The 17,715-nt window shown below is 47.8% G+C and overlaps 2 protein-coding genes across 3 annotated transcripts in view; both read right to left on the bottom strand.

The window, feature by feature from the left end:
• Nucleotides 1-2,684: 2,684 nt before the first annotated feature.
• On the bottom strand, nt 2,685-10,735 carry Plekho1 (pleckstrin homology domain containing O1). Of its 2 annotated transcripts, none has more exons than XM_017800802.2 (6): nt 10,583-10,735; nt 9,653-9,799; nt 6,290-6,430; nt 5,383-5,487; nt 4,896-4,997; nt 2,685-3,916 (listed from the first exon to the last, which is right to left on the bottom strand). In XM_017800802.2, the coding sequence occupies exons 5-6, from the start codon at nt 4,902-4,904 to the stop codon at nt 3,212-3,214; spliced, it is 714 nt and encodes a 237-aa protein (XP_017656291.1). In that variant the 5' UTR covers nt 4,905-4,997; nt 5,383-5,487; nt 6,290-6,430; nt 9,653-9,799; nt 10,583-10,735; the 3' UTR covers nt 2,685-3,211. The 2 variants fall into 2 exon arrangements, with proteins under 2 accessions (XP_017656291.1, XP_008841958.1); XM_008843736.3 differs by lacking the exon at nt 10,583-10,735 and adding an exon at nt 10,261-10,414.
• A 5,082-nt stretch (nt 10,736-15,817) lies between these two features.
• Nucleotides 15,818-17,715, bottom strand: part of Vps45 (vacuolar protein sorting 45 homolog) — a 65,219-nt gene continuing 63,321 nt past the window's right edge. Inside the window, exon 15 of the mRNA XM_008843734.3 lies at nt 15,818-16,412. Within this exon, the coding sequence (XP_008841956.1) occupies nt 16,325-16,412 (88 nt within the window). The 3' untranslated portion in view covers nt 15,818-16,324. The remainder of the gene's footprint in view (nt 16,413-17,715) is intronic.

Here is a 17,715-nt window from a genome sequence, read left to right as displayed (position 1 = left end):
GGCAAGGGTTACTTCTCTAAGGTCATAGCTCTAGGTTAAGTGAAGAGTTTGCGAGGGCTGGAGCAATGGGGAGGGGGACCAGAGAAACCCTTTCTTTTCATCCTATACAACTTACAGTTATGCTGTGGAAATTGCATGCAAATGAACTCATTAGCTTTCCAGGCCAACAGCTCAGACATTCTTCTTAATGGAGAAAGATCAGGACTGTACCTTGATCTACTCCCCCAAACCTTCCCAAACAGTTTATGGAGAGGAACAGGAAAAGCTGCATAGAATGTCATTGAAATATGAATTAAGCATCTGCTTCTCAAATTTACCTGTCTCTACCCCCTCCCCTCACTTCCACTCTGTCCTGGATTTCCCCCTCCACCCATCCTGGGGCCTCCCGAAGGAGCTTCCCTTTTCCAGTACATTTGGGAAAGATGTAGCACAGCCGCTGCAAAGAAGAGAAGGGAGGAAGAGTATAAACATCCTGAAAGATGTCTGACAGCAGCATTGTAAGGTGAAAAGACATCCCCATGCAGCCACAGAGTGCTTTTCCCCTCTGCTCGGTCCACCCCTTACCACAAAACACAGTGAAGCGGAAAGAGTAGAGTTGGAGTGATGGAGGAAGAGGGGCCAGAAGGAGGCGAAACTAGAGGAATATGTTATGATCCTGTCACGGTGGCTATGTCCCAAAACATACTTTACACGATCAGAAATATTGCTGGTAGCCTACCAGCAGTCTAGAATTCAGGCTGTTTTTCTAGTATGAAGCCCAGTTTTGTGTTAAGCTGTGGCATTCTTGGAATACCAGGAATTTAAGAAAAGCGCAGAGCTTGGAGATACCTCGCACACCCACCTGTGAAGAGAGGGATGGGCATGGCTGGGGCCCAATCAAGTATGCCAACTAGAACAGTGATTAGCCCTGTGCCCTAAGCCCTCATTCAAACTGGCCTCTGGCCACCTGTGTGCTGTTCATTGCTGCTATGGCAAACTAGTAATAGCAGCATTGTCAGTCATTGATGGACTGACAAGCGTAGTCCATAGGCTGTCTTTACCCATTCATTAATTCTGTAGTTTGCAGAGGACAAAATGGACACACAGCAAGCTTTGCCCAAGTCTCTTAACCTGAAAGTGGCAGTCAGACCTTGAATCCAGACCTGTCTGGTTTTAAACCAGGCTCATTTTACCACGGTAGAGCCTGACACTGGAGCAGTTGCTGGAGGACTCAAAGCTTGGGCTTGGTATCAGACTTCCGGTGCCTAGTTCTGGTCTTGGGAGGTCCCTGAACCTTTTTCTGCTTCTCCACCCATCATGCTCTGTTCCAGTGTCTGCCTCTAACTTTTGCTTTCCCCGGGGTACCACAGATGACTGGCATGTTGGGACACATGCCAATCTTGTTTTGTCTTTTTCTCCATGAGGGAGCAACAAGAAAAAAAGGGAAATGCTGATAAAATGAAGATAGAGACACATTAAAAAGTGTAATTTTAACTCCACTTTCAGTCTTTGTGGAAAGGGGTGGCTCTGAGGACCAGATTTAGAGATGTGGAAAGTGACCTCTGAGGGGACAGGAAGCCTAGTTCCTTAGTAAAGTGTCATTCTTATGCACCTTCCTGGCTCAAGTAGGATACTTGTTCCTAGATGACTTACAGGCTAGATCTGGGGAAAACCGTTGGCAGTGAGAGGCAGGAGAGCAAGAGCCGCTTTTCTGAAAGCAGGCTGGGGAGATGGCTCAGTGGGTAAGAGGGTGTGCTGTGCAAGAGTGAGGACCTGGTGTGAGTCCCCAGCACCCATGATACCTGAAACCCCAGAATCCTTTTCCTGGAGACAGTTGAACGTGGAGAGACTCCCTATTCTTGTTTATATGGTGGCAGAACATCACAGCAGAGAGGAAATTAAGATTTCTCCCCAAATATTTTCTTCTCCCCACCCCATCTCCAATTACTAGGACAGCCTGCTCTCCCCTGCTCCTCTCTTAACCCCAGTGAAGTTCTGGGATTTGGCTCCTGGGGGTCAGGTCTAAGGAAGATCAGGAACTTCCCAAGGGAAGTTCCCACTTTATTTTTAACCTAGTTGCTTGATTAAGAGGCTTCATGTCCCTTTCATCTCCTCAATCATTCAGAGCTTGCCTTCCCTACTCTGGACCTTATGATCATTATTAAATTTGATCTCAGAAAATGAGCTGTGGGGGAATCTACCACACAAGACTGCCATGAAGCCTGGTGACTCCACGGCAGGCAGGCAGGCGGGGTGGTGGTGTGGGCAGAACTGTTTTCCTGAAGCTGTACTGTCCGGGTTGGTAGGTTTGAGCAAGGAGGTGGAGGGGAAGAAGAAACTCTCACTTGGCCAAAAGGGGAAGTTGGACACAGCCTCATCACAAATCAGTTTCATTCTTAGTTCATTTCTTCCACAGGGTCAGCTGTTCCCAGTTCCTATGCTGGCTGCCCTATTCTGCCCCAATGACCAACCCAGTCCCATATATTCAAGCTTATTACTTTTGAATCCGTGGTGAGAAGGGTATGAGGTGAAGAAAGCACTTCAGATAAAACTGAGGCAGATCAGTCTTTTTCAGTATAGAACCAGTATACCAGTGTCTCACAGTGTTTCTCAGTAGTAGGGTCAGCACCCTACCACTGAGCTATAGAACCTCAGCCCAAGGCATCCAATTGTAGTCAGAGACCAACATCATGGGGAGAAGCCAGTATCAGGCCAGGGAGCTTTTAATTCCACATATCCTTCTCAAGTCTGGGGTAAATTTCACTTCTCCTATGGCATGGACAGGTGGTGCTGGCCCCCGGGTCCCTAGAACTAGAGCTGCACAGCTGAAATTTCACCCTCAGCATGAAAACCTGGAATGGGACATCTGAGAAAACCTCTTGCCCAGGCCGCTCTAAACCTAGATGTCCAGGCATGCCTATGGTGGTTCTCCTTAGGTCTGGGAGGCAGGTGGCATGTGTACAATGAGCAGACTGTGTCTTTATTACTTCGTTCAGGTGAAAGCTCCTTATTTCTGCTACGGGGCTCACCTTCTCCAGTCTGACAAGGGAGCTAAGGAGGGAAAGAATATAGGGGAAGGCCGTGGGGTGTCAGGCATCAGCCAGAGCAATGAGTTTGTTTTCTTTTCTTTCTTTTTTTTTTTTTTGAATGAGGTAAATAAAAAAGCTTAATCCTGCAACATGTGGCAATAAAGAGTCTGTGTGTCCCCCAAAGTTCCAGACCTGTCCCCTCTTTACATCAGGCTCTTCCGGTACTGACTGTGCTGGGAGCTCTGTCTGAGGTGAGAGTCGGGGGTCTGCAGGTCCATCTGTCTGTACAGGTCCCTCAGCTCCCTGACCTCCTGCAGCACCCTCTTTGCCTGGCTCCAGTTTGAGGAGGCCTCTCCCAGCAGCCGCTCGGTCTCCAGCAGCAGCTGCTCTGACTCAGAATTGGGTGGAGACTGCGGGGGGTCCTTGGCCTTTCGCTTGCCATCTCCCAGTCCCTGAACCTCTGCCAGCAGCTCCTGAGTCTTCTCCAGTTTCCTCGCTACCAGGTCCTGGATCCGGGACAGCTGCCCTGGGTATTTGGGGATGGGGGCTGGGGACTCCTCAGCCCGAAGCTGGAGTGGGAGGGATGGGGCAGAGTCTCGCTGAGAAAGGATTTCCTCCAGGGAGGCACAGCGGCCTTTCTCTGTAGGGGTCAACTTCTTGGGTGCTTGAGGGGTGTAGGTGGCCCCCTTGTCTGGCTTTTCCCAAGGTTGAGAAAGGCTGCTTGCCCGGTGTGAAGAGGGCTGGATCCGGTCTGAGTCTGCTCTCCGTCGACTGCTGGCCAGCTGGGCCACAGACTTGTCCAGGTCCACCCGAAAGCTCTCAGCACAAGAAGATGGTTCCTCAGGGGAAGGGTCTTCTTCTTGGATCAGGTCCAAGGTTAACATCCCATCTGAGGTAGAGGTGGAAGCCTGGGAAGGAAGGGGATGGGAAAGAAGGCAGTGAACTCTCAGTGTCCCAGGAAAGATGGAGGCAAGTCTGGTCCTCAATGCCTTCCTTGGAGACCCCTCCACTCCTGACAGCCCTTCTGCTTTACTTGCTGACTCCTTTGATGGTGATTTGAACTTCTTCATTATTCTGTAGCTTAAGGCAATTTCTCATATTCTCTACTCTGCTACAAGGTTCCTGAGAAGTGTATATTTCCTCTGTATGATGGACTCAGACATGGCACAGGGCTGGGCATACACAGGATGGCCCATCTGTCACAGTAGTCATTCTCCTCTATTGTGCCCTCAGCCATATACCTTAACTGCTCTGCTACTTGAACTCTGAACCTCTTGCCTTATAATAAACCTCTTATTTCTAAAGTACTTTAACAAGGAAGGGTATTCAACACTCATGTGCTGTTGGGCATTATTTTAATCATTTTGTACAGCAACCCCTAATTAGGAGCGATCACTGCCCCATTTACAGACACGCAGCTTCAGGGAACCAGGTTCCAACTTGGGTTTTCTAACTCCAGGGCCTATGTTCTTTCTCCTGCAGACTTAGGGCTCAGATAAATGAAAGAATCTACTACTTCAGAGAGTAGAGGGTTTGCTGTGATCCCGCCTCTGAAGCACCTTTGGCCCATCAGGGTAGCTAGCCATCACATAGGACTTGTGCCATTCTGGATTTAACACTTCTGTTTTTTACTTTCCTAGGGTATTTCTTATTTCCTCCCCCAAAATTGTTGAGAACAGAGACATCTTACTCATGGTAGTTACTAAGTATTTTTGATTTAGAGGAATTAGGCAGGGACGTGGTATAGAGGGACCTCCTTAGTCTTTGATCTTAATATCAGGAAGACACTCCAACCCCCCACACAAATATTTCTGGCTGTATTCAGCTCTAAGATGGAATGACACATGACAGAGACTTGGCCATTTACTTTGTTACAGTTTTACATACCACAGCCATGAGGTGTCCTCGAGTTGGGGGGCGGCGGGAGTGTTGGATTTTTGCCCTGTCTCGGGTAGGGTGGGCAAGATAACTGTCCTCCTCAACGGTGACCTGAAGAGATGCACTGTGAGCCACAGGTTTTCTTTAGGACTCTGTCCCAACCAAGCATCCCCCAAGGCCCAAACATGCTGGACTGGGAAATTAGCCTCCCTGCCCATGAGCTAGTTCTGAGCAGGGCTACAAGCAGAGGGATTTACAGACATAACTGGACTCCTTCAGCTGACCCAAGGCTGGCTCATGCCTCATGAAGTACAGGAGGAGGAATTGGCAAAAGAGATTTGATAGAGAAGATAGTAGAAGAGCGTTTTCAAAAAAGGGAGAAAGCAGAGCTGGAGGAGGGCATTTAAGTGGGACCCCACATAACAACCCTCCTTTAGTGAGTCACAGATGCTCGTTCTGTGTCCAGCATCCCCTTCCCCACAGTGCGTCCCCTGACCTCATCCAGGATGCGGTTCTTGGCTCTGGTGATGGCAGAGCTGAGGGCGTTGATCCATGACTCCTTCTCTTCAGGACTCACTGCCAGGAAGATCAGGTTGGGTGCCTGTAATGGGAAGATTCGTTTTAGTCAGGGTTTTAGGTTTCACGGTGACGGTGAAGAAATAAATTATAATCTCATTGCCTCAGATCCAGCTCCTGGAAGGAGGCTGTGCTTCTAGAGTCACCTATAACTCAAAGAAACCCAAATTCTATTCCTGCAAAATACAGAGGTTGTTTTAGAAAAGAGCAAGGAAGAGGTAAGAAAGGTATTGGACATGAATGTGGTACTGGAGATAATTGGACGAGGTGTGATAAAGCTTAGGTACTAAAGATCTTTAAATGTTTGAAGAGGCAGAGTCAGGCCTGGTGGCACATGCCTTGAATCCCAGCACATGGGAGCTAGAGGCAAGAGGATCTCTGAGAGTTCAAGGCCAGCCTGGCCTACATTGTAAGTTCCAGTCAGGCCGGCCAGGGCTGTATAGTGAAACCCAGGCTCAAACAAAACCAAACAAAAAAATGTTTGAGGAGACAGAATGTGACAGGCATGGCTTCCCTTGGTTCCCTCCCTCAAGAAGACTTAGATTCAGAACTTTAACCACCCATCAGGGCACAAGGACTGGTGATTTTTCTTCTAAGAGAAATATGTGTATGTGTGGCTCAATGGGTTAAAGCCTGGCCTGCCTGGAGGGAAGGAAATGGCCAGATTATTCTCCAGTTAAATGACAGAAGCCAGTGGGAGAGCAACTGAGAGGCTCAGAGGCAAGACTGCTAAGAGGGAGAGCGTGAAGGGGACGCTCTCCCTCCCACTACCGCGCCACCTATGCTGTGCTCCAGGCTCCAGTGGCCAGGTGGTGAGAGAGACCTACCGTGTTGCCCGGCTGTTTGGAGTGGGCGAGAGTAAACTTGCTATGATTTTTCTTGCTCCTGCTCTTGGATTTCCGGAGCTCTTCACACTTCTCATAGTCACTCAGGTCAAACACCTCTTGAATATTTTTCTCATCTTTTACCTAGGGGAGGTTTGGGGGTGCGATGAGGATAAAATTACTTTGCTTCTTCTCCCCAACTGTTACTTTAGAACAGTCTTGGGATCCAGAAAAAGCCTGGGGAAAGGGAAGGATGACAGACCAGGAAAGGGCCAGTCCATCCAAGAGGTACAGCACCTTGACCTCGGGACAGGACTGGGGTACCTCCAAGACTGGAGTCCTGGTGAGGGGTTCTGTTTAAATTCATACCCTGCTATCCTTAGCTAAGCTACCATTTCTCTGCACCTATGACTCTTAGTCTGATTCTGAAGGACACAGTTTACAAGTCCTCGGAGGCCCATGTCCTTAAAGGGACATGATGAATAGGCTGATCTGATCACTTCCAAGTAAGGAAGACCGGAGAGGCCACTGATAGTCCAGAGAAAGGAGATATGGGCAGCCAGCATCTGGGGTGAATTGAGAGCTGCCTTAGGCTGCAGGGACTGCTATGGTTTATAATAGCTTTCTGGCCCCTACCTGTCTCCTCCTCTAATGTATATAGAGACTTATCCCAGGTAGCAGCCTGTCCACCCTCTTCTACTTGGTTGGGAATACCCCAGAATGAGTTGGTCATGTTTCCCAGGATAAAAGTCAAATGAAGCAAACATGTAAAAGTAGCCCCCATGTTTTCCTTGGCGGACATCTACTGGCCTGTAGCCTTCTATTTACCCAGCCTCTTGCCCTGCTGTCGGACATGGCTGTGATCAGACAATCACATGTGCTGTGGGAGAGTAAGGGCACATTAAGATCTCTGTTTGCCTGGCCAGGTTTAGCTCTCCAGGGCGCTCTCCTTTCCAGGGCTCCCTGGCTTTTAGCTGGGAAGTAATCAGAGGCCTTGGACATTATGGGTGGACATGGGACAAGGTGCTACAAGGGGCATTCAAGAACAATTCCCAGAAATACAGGGCTGGGGATGCAGGATGATGCATCACAACCTCCTCTCCAGCTCCTTCCCCAGAGAAACTATCTGCAGAGGCCAGAAACCTTGGAGAGGAAAGTACTGGGTGTGTGTGTAGCCAGGGGAAAAAGAGTCACTTGTTCTGTTTTCCTGAGGGAGAGGGAAGGGAGCTCTTCTGGCTTGGACACAGGCTGATAAGCAGCTCTGGGAGCAGGAGATACTGACAGAATAAGGAAGGGTAGTAGTAGGAGACGGGGTAAGGCTGGCAGCAAAATATATTCCAGAAAAGACAGACACACCTGGGAGCCTGGTTCACTCCTGGAATCTTCTTTACCTCCAATTCCCAGGCTCTTTTATAGCTATAGCTTTCAAATTAACCCTTTCCATGCCCATAAGCTTACTAAGTATTACCCTGAGCTCAACTTCCTCTACTATGAAGTTACCCTAAGACTGGATCTGTTCCTAGTTTAGCCCTTGATAAGGAGGGTACCCCTGCTCTGAGAACAGGTGCCCCTGGAGAATGAGAAAATGATTCACAACAAATATGGAGGTAGTTGGGGGAGACCTTGCTTTTCCAAGCAGAAATAACCAAAGTGACTGATGAAAACTATGGTAAAGTTAGGATTATTTTTTTCATCATCATGTAAATGACAAATATACTATGATTTTATTTTTCTTAATTCTTTGGCAGCTTTGCCTTTGGCCCAGGCCCACTGGAGCATGGAAACTGGTTTTGAAGAAGAGTGGAAGCAATATACTCTTCCCTTTTTTCCAATGCTCTTCCCACCAAGGGGTACCTGGCCCTAGGAATAGTCAGATGCTCCTGACTCTGAGGACATCAGACATTCTAGGCTGAGGTCACTCTATCCTAACTCCGTATCTCCTCCTTCACACGCAAGGCTTAAGCATGCACTTCTGCCCCCAGATTCTGCCTTTTAGACAAACAGGAAAAAAAAGTCTTCTTTTATTCTTTCACTGTTCTCTTGTTTTCTCTCTGACGTGTAGGAAGTTCTTCCTGATTGCTCACTAGAGTTTCCTGCCATTATGAAGTTCGGGGAAATCAGGAGATACACTTTTGACACTTGCTACTGCTTTTTTTAAAAATAAACAGTGCAAAACCAAAAAGCCAAAAAATTGTGGAGAAGACTGCAGAATGTGACTAGGTAGAAGTGACCCTTGAGAGGAAATGTTCTTGTCAAGTCTACCTCAGCTCACTCCTGAGACTCTCCATCAGCAAGTTAGTTCCTCACTAGTGTGGTCAGCTAGGGCTGGACACCTTCAAGAGGCCTTTCAGCTCTGGCACTGTTCACTTCTTCCCCACTTAGTAGACAGTTTTCAGATAAGTACTTCTCTTGGACTGCAAATGTGTCTGTTTCAATACCATAAAAGGATTTATTTACCTAAATAGGATCTACTGAATACAAATGTCTACTACTGAAAGCAGAAGAAGTCAGAACTCAGAGAGGACTTCCCAGTACTGGGTGCGGGAACACAGAATCAGGGGAGGAAGGGCCATTCTAAGGGGAACACAGGACAGTCTACCAAGCTCTGCAGACAGCCACAGAGAAGCAATTTCAATTGCTCAGTATTACTGTTATTGACTTAAGAGTTATGGTTTCACAAAAGGGAAAGGAGTCTGGATTCAATGATCTGGGCTTAGATTTTGACCCAACAAGGACTACAGCTTCATGCTTAACTACAGAGCCAAAGCTATGCAGAGACAGGTGCTCATAACTCCATTTCTCCACATCTATAAAGATAATGGTGGCCAGAATATGAGTTCCTTGACCTTTTCTTTTTCTTGTTATGTGGAACATGGGGGACAGAGGCCTGGTTCGGGACACTTGGCTCCAACAAAAGTAACTATCTGGCATTCACGGTTCTCCACTCTAGGTCCCAGAGACGGACTCTGGGTTCTATGGGGGCTACAGACAGGAAAGGGGTGGCTGGGCTGGGGAGACAGGCAGGGGTGAGCAACACGTTGATCTGTGTTCAGCAGCAAGAGCAAAGAAAAAAATATCCTGTATTTCAGGAGGGTGAAACAGGGCAAGGAGGCAGCAGGGACAGGCAGAACTTCTGAGACAAACTGGGAGTGGACTCTCATTGTCAGAAAGGTGTCTGAAAAGGCAAAACATTAAAAAAGAAGCAAACTTCTAATTCTTAATCAGGTTGAATCACTAAAGGGTGACTTTCCTCTACAGATAAGACGGGGTTGATAGAGACCACTGAACTAATGGAGGCAGGGCAAGTAGGAAAACTAGAGACAGAGTGGAAGATATGGGAAAATAGGGAAGGTTATGGGCGCCTACCTCCTTCTCAGAAACGTAGAGCTGGTCTCCTTTCAGCACCACATAGCGGTTTTTCCAAATCTCCCTGAAAATCCCTTTCCCGCAGAATTTCCGGACCCAGCCGACCTTCTCGGGTGCCGCAGATTGATGATTTCCATCCTGGGGCCCCTGCCCAAGGGGGCAAGATAAGAAGCAGCCGATTAGGTGATGGGAGCTGGTTCGGTTTCCGCCGTCCTGCTCGGGTGAGGCTTCGGGAGGATGGAGTCAGGGACCCCAAGGTCCCCCACGGTTCGCTGGCCACTTCGGGACCCGCTTCCACTCGCGGGAACGCACTCCCCTTCCTCTCCCCCTAATACACAAGCGGCGCGGCGGGCCGGGAGGGACTGGGGGCCTCGGGGCTCCGGGGTCCCGCCCCTCCCCCGCCGTGCTGCGGGGACTAACCGCATTTCGTCTCATTTATCTCTCATTGTCTCCCCGTCGGCCCCAGCGGCCCCAGGGGAGGCGGAGGGTGTGGGTCGCGCAGAAACTAAGCCAAGTTGAAGCCCGGCGCGCCGGGAGACAAAAGCCCCGAGGCGGGGCCGGGGCCGCCCGCAGCCCTCAGCAGGGACGGGCGCCGCGCCCGCACTCACCCGCTTGCTAGGATGGTTCTTCTTCATGGCTCCGGGCGGGCGCGGGGCCCAGGCCGCGTGCAGGGGCTGCCGACCCGCGAGGCTGGCGGCGGGGCACCGGCCACGCTCCCCGCTCGCTCGCGCACCGGGACGCCCCCCTTTGTAGCTCGTGCTACCCCCGTTTTTTTTCGCCCGCCCAGCTCCCCCGGCCCGCGCGGTGGACGGCCCAGCCCGCGCCCCGGCGCGCCGTCCGCGGCTCGCTGACGTTACGAGTTCAGAATAAAGGGCGAATCGCGGAGCCGCAGCCGGTGCTCCCCGCCCCCCGCCTTTGTTTCTGACTCACGGCGGGCAACGGAGCTAGCCCTAGCCCAGCCGAGACCTGGGCTCCGTGGCGGCCCAGCCTGAGGAGCGGCGGCCCACGCGGACCGGCCGGACCTGGCGAGGCGCCCAGGACAGGCCCACGCGGATAACTGACGGACGCGGCGGTTCGGGACCCCGGAGATCACCCGGAGCGTGTCCCCCCACCCCCTCCCCGCAGGGAGGGCGGCGTCTGGGGCTGGCAAGGGCGCAGTGCTCCCCGGGGTGTGAGTGGTCTGGGCAGGCCAGGTGCTGGAGAAAAGTTCTGTGCTTCCCCGGGTGTTGTGTAGGGATGGAGTGGGAGAGAAGTTGCTGTTAATACGCCTCTCTCTTCCCGCGTACAAGGCTTCAGGCCTTAGAGGCACTGGAGAAACTGCAAGAATGAGGGGGGGGGGGTCTAGCTCCATTTCCCAAGTGTGATTCGGGAAGCTGAGTGATCTGCGCACACAAGGGTGCTGACAGAACCGCTAGTCGCTCCAAAGTCATGATACCAGGGGCTTCAACTTCCTGGGTATCTCTCCTTGCCGAGCTGCCCTGTAAACATCCTGCAATGTCCTCAGAGTCCAGAGGATGCCATGACTGCAACCCACGGATCCCTCCAACCCACATCTATCTCAGAGCCCATAGGACATATCTTAATAACTTAGTGTGTTTTAGTGCATATAGGATTGGGAAGAAGGGAATGGGGAAGCCCAAGTTTGAGGAGTGGTTTTGTCACCATTCTGTGGCCTTTGGTTCAAGCCATTGAATGAATTTTTAAAAAAAAATTATATATATTTTAATATTTTATTATTATGTGCATGTGTGTATTGCCTGCATGTAGGTAAGTGCCCCATGTCATGCAATGCCTGAGGAGGACATAAGAGCCTGTCGGATCCCCTGGAACTGGAGTTATGGACAGTTGTTAGCTGCCATGTGGGTGCTGGGATTCGAACCTGGGTCTTCTGCAAGAACAGCCAGTGTTCTTATCTGCTGAGCCATCTCTCCAGTCCAGAATTTTATTTATATTTTTATGTGTATGTGTGTATTGCTTGCATGTAGGTAAGTGCATCCGTGTCCTGCAATGCCTGCAGAGGTCAGAAGAGCCCCTGTCGAATCCCCTGGTACTGGAGTTACGGACAGTTGTTAGCTGCCATGTGGGTGCTGGAATTCTCGAACCCGGGTCTTCTGCAAGAACAACCAGTGTTCTTAACCGCTGAGCCATGAATCTCTTAAGTTTCTGTTTCTCCACGTAGTAAATGGCCATTTCTACAAGGAAAGTTAGGGGACTTATGAGAATCCTTTGAAGACAAGAGTATTGTCCTCTAGGACTAATCATGAGACAATAACAAGCTAGTAAACATTACCAGGCACTCAGTGGATGCAATACCAAGTAATGAGTAAAGATCCCTGGCACAGAGCAGGAAAAACATCTTTTCCCAGAGATGTCCCAAGATAAAGTAATGGGTACATTTGTGGCTTGAAGAGTGGAAGATGGTCTGGTGTCAAGGAAGGACACCCCTTCTCAGCCCCTACTCTTCCCTTAATCCTCTAATATTTTTTCTCAACCTCTCATTAGTCATGAATGAATGAAGCCCTCCATTTTATTTAAAAAAATACTATTTTGGGGGCTAGAGAGATGGCTCAGTGATTAAGAACATTGACTGTTCTTGCAGAAGACCCGGGTTCGAATCCCAGCACCCACATGGCAGCTAACAACTGTCTGTTAACTCCGGTTCTAGGGGATCTGACAGCCTCTTCTGGCCTCCTTGGGCATTGCACGACACAGATGCACTTACCTACATACAGGCAATACACTCATACATAAAATAAAAACAATAAAAAATTAAAAAATATTATTTTGGGCCGGGCGTGGTGGCACATACCTTTAATCCTAGCACTTGGGAGGCAGAAGCAGGGTAGCCTGGCCTACACAGTGAGTCCCAGGCCAGCTGGGGCTCCAGGGAGACCTTGTCTCAAAAACACCAAAAAATAAGTTTTATGTGTATGAGTGTATTGCCTGCATGTAAGTGCACCCATGTTGTGCAATGCTGGCAAATGTCAGAAGAGAGTGTCAGATTCTCCTGGAACTGGAGTTACAGATGGTTGGTAGCTGTTATGTGGGTGCTGGGAATCAAACTCGGGTCTTCTGCAAGAGCAGCCAGTGCTGTTAACCACTGAGATCTCTCCAGTCCTATTTTTAGATTTTATTTTTATTTTATGTGTATAAGTGTATTGCCTGTGTGCATGTAAGTGCAACCTGTGTTGTGCAGTGCCTGTGGAGATCAGAAGACGATGCCCTGGAACTGGAGTTACTGATGGTTAGCTGCCATGTGGGTACTGGGAACCGAACCCAGGTCCTCTGCAAGAACAGCCAGTACTCTTAACTGCTGAGCCATCTCTCCAGCCCCAAGTGTTCCATTTTAGATGGATTCAGAACTTTATCCTTTCAAAATACTCTTATGTGGCATTAAAAAAAATGTTTAGTGCTATTTTTTGAGGCATAGAATGAGAGTATGGGAAACATACTTGGGAAACATGCAAGCTAGACGTGGTGAATCAAATGATTTGGCTAGAATTGACACAAGTTATTGGTTATGTGAATTAGAATCTAGGTTTTCTGACTCCAATCTACCTTTTAAAGACTTTGCACACTGAGTACATTTCCCAAACAGTCCCTTCCCTGTCTCAACATCTGCTTACCTATGTGACAAAATTATTTTGGCAACAATCATGAAGTTAAAAAAAATGAGTAAGGATGCAGAATGTACCAGCACACTGTGAGGAAAGTAGTCTGTAGGGAACTTTGGGAACTTGCTGGCCAGGCAGATAGGATGGTTTGTATTTCTAGTTATCATTAATTTTTTTTTTTTTTAGACAAAGTCTTGTGTGGCCCAGGCTGGATTTAAAATCACTATGTAGTTAGGCTGGGTGTGGTGGCACATGCCTTTATGTGTATCTCTATGAGTTCAAGGCTAGCCTGGTCTACATAGTTCCAGGCCAGCTGGGGCAACAGGGAGATTGTCTCAAAAAGACCAAAAATAAATAAAAATAAATATAAATCACTATGTAGTTGAGGCTGGTCTTGAACTCCGAATCCTCCTGTCTCCATCTGATTTAAAATCATTTCAGGAGATTGAGGGTGTAGCCCAGAGGTAGAGCACTTTGCCTAGCATTCAGGAGGGCCCAAGCTTAATCACCAGCACTGCAGAGGAGATGGAATTAGAGATTCTGGCTTATGGGAAAGAAGTAATTCATGACTTGTTTCATCTTCCTCCTTTCCCAGGAGCTTTCATTTAGTCAGCAAATACTTGAATCCTTCCTGTATGCAAGGCACTGGGTTCTCTGTGCACAGCATCAGAGAAACAGCAAGCAGAGGGACCCATAAAAAAACAACCAAAGTAATTTTCAGATTCTAGAGCAGATGCATGTGGGCTGCAGAACCTTCTCTGCCTGTCTGCTCCTTAAGATGTTACGCAAATATCTGGCTGGCCCCCATCCCTCCCTCCAAGTAACTTGCACTATTAAATGGCTTCATCCTACCCTTCTCTCCTTCCCTCACCTTGTCGCACTTTGTCTTGGCTTGGACTCTTCCCAGATGCCAGCCTTTCCCTTGGTCTGTTCTTAAAGCTGATTTATCTCACCAGGTGAACCTCTTGACACCTGGATTTGGATCTATGTGGAGTTGTTTCCCAAAGCCCCATGCTTAAGTAAGAAATTGGGATAAGCACTTCTGATTTCCTTTACACATTTTTATAGCACTGTCTCAGTGAGCTTTAAGCTACCACGTACACACAAAGCACAAAAATAACTCGAGGCAATTTCTTTGGGGGAGAGAAGATTCTAGGAGGACTTTGGCTTACCTCCTAAATACGTCCACATGTGAGACAGCACTGTCCACAGCTTATTCTCCAATTGAACATATTTTTTTTAATTTTTATTTTATGTGTATGCATGTATTGCCTGTATATAGGTAAGTGCACCCGTGTGGTATAGTGCCCGTGGAGAACAGAAGAGACTGTCGGATCCCCTGGAACTGGAGTTAAGTTACGGACAGTGGTTAGCTGCCATGTGGGTGCTGGGATTTGAACCCAGATCTTCTGCAAGAACAGTGTTCTTAGTTGCTGAGCCATCTCTCCAGCCCCTCGAATTGAATATTTTATAAGTAACTCCTGAAAAATGTAATTGAAAAAGCTAACTCCATTTAAGGGGAAAAGAAAAAATGTCAAAGGTAACAACTTGTGAATTGTTGCTTGCAAATTTACTAGGTAGAGATAAAGTGTCTGACTAGTCATTTAAAAACAAATATCCTTGACTTCTCTAAGTAGGATGGATGTTTTGACCCAGGCTTTCTAATCTATGGGAGAGAGGGTTATTAAAAGCATATGACCTTAATGAAAATGTTTTTATAGGGAAAAACTAAAGGGCCAGCAATAATAGAAGGCTCTGTAAATACTAATGTACTACTCATTGTATTTAATCTTCACTATCTATAAGGAAGGTACTAATTGTGACTCTCACTTTATAGATTAGGAAGCTGAGCCACAAGACCAGCCTTCCCAATGCGATGAAAATACGACATGAATTTGACTGTAGACTGTCTGATGCTAGAGAATACTCGTCAACATATAAGAAAATGTAAGGGGCTGAGAGATGGCTCATCTGTTAAGAGTGCTGCTCTTTCAGAGGACCTGAGTTCAGTTCCCAGAATCCATATCAGGCAGCTCACAACGGTCTGCAATTCAAATTCAAGGGGATTCTGTGTCCTTTTCTGAACTCCAAGGGCAGCTGTGCATACATACATGCACAGGCACACACACACCCTACATAAAACCAAGAGGGATTGTGCTGTGTTGTTTTTGCTAATTATTTGAGGACACCTTAATTCCTGCCATTATTGACCCCACCATTTTTTATTGCTGTCAAGACTAGTGGGGAGTGCCTTTAATCCCAGCATGCAGGAAGCAGAGGCAGGTGGATCTCTGTGAGACTGAGGCCAGCCTGGTCTGCATAATGAGTTCTAGCCCAGTGGGGGCTATAGGGGGACCCTGGATCAAAAACCAAGACAGAGGTGGGGAGGGGGGAAAGGAGAGCGAGAGAGAGCCAAAACTGAGACCAGAATTTGTATTTCCTTGGCATACTTTATGCTCTGGGTAGGCCATGCCTTCATTGTTTGGGTGAAACCATCACCTTATGAATTGCCATAAATGAACTTCAAAGAAATAAAATCAAATCACTCATATCTCCACAAAAATTGACTTTTTATTGTAATCATATATGGTTTCTTAGTGTTACAGGAAATTGCAATGCAGACATGATTTTTGGATGGCTCTCCAAAGAAACATGGTGAGGCGTCAGAGTGCAGGAAGGTGGTTAATGGAAGAGTCAAAGGAAGACGAGGTCGAGGATAGTGCCATGTATACCACATGCTGCTTTTAAAACCTCCTCAGCTCTGACAACCCTTTTCTCAAGAAAGATCTCAACAAAACCCATCAGACACTGAAGTGATTGTGCTATCAAATACACAAAGAACATATTTATTTGACACAGAAATCACAGGAAAAGTGGGTTGGGATGGGCTCAGACTTATCTCTGGAAGCCTTGGTATGCCAACAGTTCAGGAATGGGGTTTACCTGGAGTGAGTTACAGTAAACACAGGTGCCCTCCTGAACCCTCTCGTCAGTAGGGAAGGCCTGCAGCCAGGGTCCGAGGGAGGCCGTGCCCTTCTTGCTGCTCCCTATCAGCATTTCATCTTCTGCTTGCGGTCCTGGAAGTGGCCTGTGAGCTCTCCCTGCTTCGGCTGTGCAGCCCAGAAGCCAGGACTTCCTCTAGGAAACTGACAAGGAGTAACTGATTAAGTTACTTAGCAGGAAAACAAAAGCATCACCCAAAATAGACACTGGACTACACAGCATGGAGAAGTGACAGAGTGCTGAGCGGAAGTGTGCTAAATAAAACAGCCAGTCTAGAAAGCGAACCCCTTTATGCTCCAAGGAACTCACTGTACTTAAAAAAAAAATTATGTGTATGAGTGTATCGCCTGCATTTGTGTAAGTACGCCCGTGTCATGCAATGCCTGTAAAGGTCAGAAGAAGGCATTGGATTCCCTTGAAACTGGAGTTACAGAGGGCTGTTAGGTGCCATGTGGGTGCTGGGAATTGAACCCGGGTCCTCTGCAAGAGTAGCCAGTGCTCTTAACTGTTTGAGCCATCTCTCCAGCCCTCACTGTACTTTCTTAATTGTCCTCTTATTTATTTATTTTTTTTTACTTAAACAGGGTCTTGCTACATAGCTCTGGCTGGCCTAAAATTCACTATGTAGCCCAGGCTGGCTTCCCACAATACTCTTCTCTCAGTCTCCTAAATGGTGAGATTATAGATGTAGCTACAATTCCCTGGCCTCACCATGTTTAAAAACAAAACAATTTTGTGTGCATGTGTGCTGCACATGTGCCACGGTGCATATATCAAAGAAGACAACCTGTAGAGGTTCTGGGGATTGAACTTGGGTCATGAGGCTTAGTGGTAAGTATCCCTACCCTCTGAGCCCCTCAACATATTTTTTTAAATTAAACTTTTAAATCTGTAAGATCAGTATTTTTAAAATTTCTATAGAGAAATTATAGGAACTCAGATTTAAAAAAATATTTTATGTGTATGAGTGTATTGCCTGCATGTAGGTAGATGTACCAGTATCTTGCAGTGCCAGTGGAGGTCAGAAGAGGGCGTCAGATCTCCTGGCACTGGGGTTAGAGAAGGCTGTTAGCTGCCATGTGGGTGCTGGGAACTGAACCCAGGTTCTCTGCAAGAGCAGCCAGTGCTCTTAACCACTGATCCATGTCTCCAGCCCCAGAACTCAGATCTTTGGAGGGCAATGTCTTACATACCATGTTACATCAGCAGCCACTATCTACACTGTACCTTTAAAAAAATATAGATTGCATCCTTTGCTGTATCCTTTGCTTTTTTTTTTTTTTTTTTTTTTTTTTTTTTTTGAGACAGGGTTTCCCAGCTGGCCTAAAACTCGATATGTAGATCAGGCTGGCCTTGAACTCACAGCGCTCTGCCTGCTTTTGCCTCCTGAGTGCTGGGATTAAAGGTGTGTGCCACCACACCCTGCTATACTCTTGCCTTTATTTA

The sequence above is a fragment of the Nannospalax galili genome, unplaced genomic scaffold (assembly GCF_000622305.1).
Source record: "Nannospalax galili isolate Female #2095 unplaced genomic scaffold, S.galili_v1.0 scaffold22, whole genome shotgun sequence".
In the NCBI taxonomy this organism is placed as follows: domain Eukaryota; kingdom Metazoa; phylum Chordata; class Mammalia; order Rodentia; family Spalacidae; genus Nannospalax; species Nannospalax galili.
The sequence above is the reverse complement of the archived record's forward strand: the minus strand, read 5'-3'. Positions and strand labels throughout refer to the sequence as shown.

Excerpts from the sequence above, each read along its gene's own strand:
- Plekho1 (XM_008843736.3), bottom strand. The coding sequence starts at position 10,287 with ATGAAGAAGAACCATCCTAGCAAGCGG. Across the intron at positions 6,431-9,652 it reads TCTACGTTTCTGAGAAGGAG|GTAAAAGATGAGAAAAATAT; the intron begins GTAGGCGCCCAT and ends AACCTCCCCTAG. Across the intron at positions 5,488-6,289 it reads CCAAACAGCCGGGCAACACG|GCACCCAACCTGATCTTCCT; the intron begins GTAGGTCTCTCT and ends TTCCCATTACAG.